Source organism: Cataglyphis hispanica, chromosome 9 (genome assembly GCF_021464435.1).
Source record: "Cataglyphis hispanica isolate Lineage 1 chromosome 9, ULB_Chis1_1.0, whole genome shotgun sequence".
Taxonomy (NCBI): domain Eukaryota; kingdom Metazoa; phylum Arthropoda; class Insecta; order Hymenoptera; family Formicidae; genus Cataglyphis; species Cataglyphis hispanica.
Genome location: NC_065962.1, coordinates 1,643,444 through 1,649,715, shown reverse-complemented (window position 1 = coordinate 1,649,715; position 6,272 = coordinate 1,643,444). Strand labels below are relative to the sequence as shown.

General features: G+C 28.7%; 1 protein-coding gene across 1 annotated transcript; it reads right to left on the bottom strand.

Moving 5' to 3' along the window:
- Positions 1–1,425: 1,425 nt before the first annotated feature.
- On the bottom strand, positions 1,426–4,635 carry LOC126851852 (fatty acid synthase-like). Its single transcript, XM_050596191.1, is given in 7 exon segments — positions 1,426–1,815; positions 1,887–2,138; positions 2,658–2,912; positions 3,044–3,102; positions 3,105–3,515; positions 3,673–4,501; positions 4,627–4,635. Coding segments are annotated over 7 exon segments (1,908 nt in total). The 3' UTR covers positions 1,426–1,722.
- Positions 4,636–6,272: the final 1,637 nt, after the last annotated feature.

Sequence of the window (6,272 nt, the reverse complement as noted above, 5' to 3'; positions counted from 1 at the left end):
TCCATTTAATCGATATGTGCGTTTGGAACGCTTTTTGCCTGTACAAATTAAAAACTAGCAAACAAATCTCTATGGCAAAATTTCACCTGGAGTTAATTCGGCAACTTTTACATCATTATTTATCAAACTATAAGAAAAATGTCGAAAATAAATCAGGACAAACGAATCCGCTTCGCTTGACTGGAAGGCACTTCATGTCGCTGTACACAAATGAAGCAACAAAACGTAAGAACCCGTTGCGAAAGTGTGTAGTCTGTACTAAAAATGATAAGAGGAGGGAATCGCGATATCAATGTAAGATTTGTGATGTTGGCCTATGCGCAACACCGTGTTTTGAAAAATACCACACGCAGTATCATTATTAAAATCAATTCTAAACATACGCTTATATCATGTTGTATAATATTATTATATTGTGTAATATCATTTGATCTCAGTAATTAAAAGTGTGCATGTTAATAAATTATAAATACTCTATAAATACTCTGTTTTGAAACAAGTTTTTTCGTCGAAAGCACCAGCCAAGAATGCAGATTACAATAAGGCGTTGATGCGACCGCTGCGATCGGTTGCGTGCACCGTGCACTGTTTCGGTGTAGCGCGCCGTACTGCGGGAGTACCGCGGCGGAGATCCGCCCCGTAGCGAAAGGGTTAAATATAAAATTTTATTATCTTGTCGGTATCTTTTTATTTTTCCGCTGGAAAATTTTACCATAAGAGATATCTATCGAATTTTTGTTACCTTCAGGAGACCAACGTCGTTCATCACCAATCTTTTTGCGTCTTTCTCACGATTAATTGTAAACATAATTATCAACAAGTGACTAACAATAAGTGTTTAAGATGGCGCAAGGTGCTCTGTTTGTTGAACGATTCATTTTTATCATCAATCGACAATCATTGCTGCATCTTCGTGGAAGGAAGAAATCGTGGAGTCGACAGGACGTAACACATACATACACTGATGCGTATAAGCATAACTGTATCACTAGCAGTTGTGTAGAACAAGTTAAACTGAATATAAAAATTGTATTTTGCGATTTTTGCAATAATTTCTGTGAAATGAAACACACTGAAATTAATAATCTAGCAATTAATAATTAATTAATAATCAAGTTTAATTATGTGTTACGTCTAACAATCACGTAACAGTAGAATGTTCTTTCTCGCCGCGTACTTACATTTGAATGGATTAGCCAATTTTTTTTAAACTGATTTCTCATTAATTATGGCAAAAATTGTAAAATAGAAAAAAACTTTTCTAATAGATATAATTCGCTGTACACGGTGGTACGGTTATTAGCGGACACACAACGTACCCATATATATATATATATATATATATATATATATATATATATATATATATATATATATACAGGGTGTCCGATAATTCGCGGATCACTTTAAGGTAGAGGGTGTTATTCTGAATAGAAAAGTCCTGTATCATTTTGTGATTTTTTCAATATTTAAGAAAATATTAATTTTAAAAGATCAGCCAACGAAATGCCGCGAAAAGCTTGCGGCGCGAAGATGCTTCCCACTGTCAACTGATACTCGGTCCGCGGCGAAGCAATGGGAGGAGCGGTTTGCTAGCGTGCTTCGCTATGGCAACCAAAATAATTACACATATAATGAAAAGATCACATACATAAAACGGAGCGCGCACTGCCTCCAATTAATCGATATTTGTTCGGCGAAGCATCCACAGAGCTATTTATTTTAGAATGCTTCGTTAATAAATGATGCTATTTTGTCCATCATTGTGATATGAGAACCTTCTATGTAATGAATTTGCACTGCACTTTCAGTAATCTAAAAGTAATTTCTATTAAAAAAATATCTTAAAAATGATAAAATGTGTTACGCTTTAATAAAAATGTTACCTTATGTAAACCATAATCCTCTTCAGGAAAAGTGAAAGGTGTAAGTGTAGGTTTTAATAATATTACAGATGATTTTATGCGTGACAATAAAGATATATCATAATCTTGTGCAGCAATTATATGATCGTAAACCGTTGTACATAAGAGTTTTTGATTTTCAACACTTAATATATTAATCTTCTCCGAGAAGCGAGCAGTAATTAGTTCTAATTTTTCCTCCCATGTACTGCACTCTTTCAGGTCTAATGCAATCTGCAAATAATGTAAATAATGTAAATATTCTATTTTTAATACAATAATAAGAAAGTTTATATTGTATTTTCTGGAGATACTGTACGTCTATATTCTTATTGCTTAACTATTTTTTTTATATTTTTGAACTACGTAAGTCAAATTACTTTATCTTTTAATTATTAGCAATAACTTGTAATCAAGAATTACTGTTATAAATTGACACCCATTTTACATATATTCTGAAATATACTCTACATTTCAATCGTAAATATTATATAATTCTTAGGTACTGTTATTATTATTATCATTTTGACTTATCAATAAAATGTTAAAAACATCTTTCTGTAATCTGTATTATATATAAAATAAGATAATAAAACATATTTTATCATTTAAAAATATATATAAGACTTTTATAACAATATTCAAATAATTTAATAATGTATTTTATATACTCTTTTATATTAACTGTATGTAAACCCAATTAGTTAAATTTTATAATAAAAAGTCATAATGTGGTTTTGATAATTGACTAACCATTTCATTGTCAGATTCGAGATATAGTTTTAGAAGATAAAGTAAAATATCATTTTGCAATTCTTGTTGCGAAGTATGATTAAAATATTTTTTATTCAAAAATTTTATCCAATCAGGTGCTCCATCTATAAGTATTAACCGTCCAATGAAATTCTTAGCTTCTAATAATCTTGCTAATTCGATAGCAATTAAGGATCCAAATGAATAACCCACTATTAAAAATTCTTTTTGATCTTTCATTTTCTCCATTACATACTAAAAAATAAACATAAGAATATGAGATAGTATGTAAAAAAAGTGTTAAAATGTGTATAATCAAATACTGTTGTTTAAATACACAACAATTTAAATAAAAATATCAAACAGATTAGCTTATAATTTCGTACAAGCAGAAGATATGCAGCTGATTTCATTACTGAACGAGTAACATCCGGCATATTGCATCGTGTTGCAAACACATTGCCATAGATTTAATTTTCGATTCCATCAGTTTATATACGCTTGCAGATCCGTCGACTCCTGGTATAAAAAATATTATGTTTCCAGTAACTTCCCTTTTTGTATCAAGTTCTACATAAATATTTGGATTTAAGTCAGAATCCTTAAGTTTTTGTGTAAACATTTCAAAACTGTCTAAAATATTTGTAGCAGCTTCAGTAACATCATACGTCTTTCCTTGCTCGGTTGCATTTATCATTTTTCTAAGCGCAGCAAAATTGAGGTTTCGAATATCTTGTTCTGTCAATAAAATATCAAATTCTCTCTCTAAGGTTTGTTTAATTTCTACTGCCATCATTGAATCCATTCCTAGTTCAGCCAATAATACATTTGGCGCCACTATGTTTAAATTTTTAAATCCTATTTTAAAATTAAAATATTTTGATTTGATTTTAATCAAACATAATTTTCTTTTAAAACAATATAATAATTATTAAATCTTACATTTCTTGTAATATTTTTAATGCATAATGTTTTGTTATAAAATTTTTATATTACAGTTGCTACATAAACTTACCCATAATATTTGCAACTGCTTCAAGTGGATTCATTGCTTGGCTAGATTTTTTCTTCTCAGCAACAACCATACTGCTTACAATTGACCGATCTTGTAGCAGAAATACTTCTAATGTGTCCAAACAAGAAGATATTTTTTGTTGCAATGTACCTCCAATAACAAGTTCTTTGTGATCTTGTCGCATATCTGCGATAAGCCCAACTTCACCAATTGCGCCCCACTGTATAGCCAAACCATGTAAACCTTCTTTTTTTCTTCTTTCACAAATTCTTTCCATTACGGAATTTGCCATTCCGTAATTTGTTTGGCCTGCGTTACCTCTTCCGCATGAAACGGAAGAGAAAACGACAAAATGTCGAAGTTGAGTGCAAATAGTTCTCGATAATTCGTCCATCTTTTTCGTTGTCCATGCCTTTGACACGAAGGTTTCTTCGAATGTTTGTGGGGATTGATTCTTAAATATATCATCTTTCAACACAACTGCGAGATTGAATATAGCATCTACAGGACCTTGTTCTTCGGCAAATTTTAATATATATTCACAGTCTCTATATCTCGAAGTATCAACAGCTGTAACGATTTGTATATTTACACCGTAAGATTGCCATAACGTTACTCTTGATCGCTGATAACCGTTTTTTATTCCAGTTCGCGAGGTTACTACTAGATTTTTTGCATCACGTAGAATCAACCAATCAATTAATTCTAAACCAAAACCACCTAGACCACCTAAAACGATATAGCATTTGCGTTCCAGGCAGTAGTACCGGGGATGTGCAAGTATAGGCGCATCCAAGGGTTCATTTTCCTTTCGAATTTTTATTATTATCTGCAAATAATATTGATCAATAAAATATTATATTATATTTTGAAATATATATATATATATATATATATATATATATATTATATCATATATACATACATACATAACTTATATGTAACTTGTCTCACCATCTTCATACAATAATTTATTCTAGGGATAAAATAGAGTTTACAATTATATAAAATTGTACAAAGATTTTGAGGCTGCAATGTTTTTCATAATTATAAATGATCAAAGTTTACAATTGCATACATGCTATTGCATACATCTCGTGCATACACGCGTACTAATCTGTCATTTGTTATTAATTTTATAAACCAGGTAATATTGATTTTTAGCACAGCTATTTTATTGTTTTTTATATATGATAATTACCTCAAATTAACAAACTATACTTGTATATAAAATCTTTAATTCTTTATTAAATAATAATTAAAAATATTGATTAATTATTATATTATTATTTATTTTGATTATATGGGTTTTGATATAAGTTTAGTACAAATTTATTTGTTTTTTTATCTGTAACCAATAACAGATGACAAATCAGTATATGTATCAATATAACTAAGAATTGGAGGATATGAATTGTATGCAATATTGTTAGCAATAATCACTTATAATTAAAAAATTATTGCAACATTGATATTTTTGCATTAGAATTTTTGACTCTATTTTAATTCTACAATACATTAGTATTATATAAAGTTTGTGACCATATATGTATATATAAATTGATTCTAATATCTCTGTTTATATAATGAAATAATTATATAAAAATTATAAATGTAAATAAAATTTAATAATAATTTTAATTAAATTAAAATAATATATATAAATATAAGTTTAAATATTAAATAAATCAGTTTATTTGATTTTTTAATAATCTCAGGAATTTTATAACTTTTATTAAAAAAATGATTCTGTCAAAAACTATTTTGTTTTCTCCAATTTATAAAATTTAATAAGAAAGTAAAGGTAAAATAATTTAATAACAATTATTTACAAAAGATATTAGAATCAATTTTATAAAAAAAAATTAAAATTAGGATAATTATTCATATATATATATATATATATATATATATATATATATATATGTATATGTATGGTGTGTAAAGCAAAAAATCTAACAATCTCTGAAAAATAAGAACGCAGTCTTTTGCTTATCTTTACATTTTATTACAATTTATTATATTTGTATTTTAAAATAGTAGTTAGAAGAGTAGTTAGTCAGTTATTATAATATTTCACATCAAATGCGTTTTGCATGTGCGCTTTGGTTAAATATATATATGTCAGAGGTGATCATATTTATGAGCTGTATATGTATATATATCATATCATATATGCGTATTTGCATGTGTGCTTTGTGTGTAAAGCAATAAATGCCAGCAGTCTGTGAAAAATAAGAACGCAGTCTTTTGCTTATCTTTATATTTTATTACAATTTATTATATTTGTATTTTAAAATAGTAGTTAGAAGAGTAGTTAGTCAGTTATAATATTTCACACCAAATGCGTTTTGCATGTGCGCTTTGGTTAAACAATAAATGCCAGAGGCGATCAATTCGTGTGCTGGTTGTTTCACACAAGATACGATTTGCATGTGTGTAAAATAAATGCCAGAGGCGATCAATTCGTGAGCTGGTTGTTTTTTCATATCAAATGCGTTTTGCATGTGCGCTTTGGTTAAACAATAAATGCCAGAGGCGATCAATTCGTATGCTGGTTATTTCACACAAGATGCAATTTGCATGTGTGTAAAATAAAT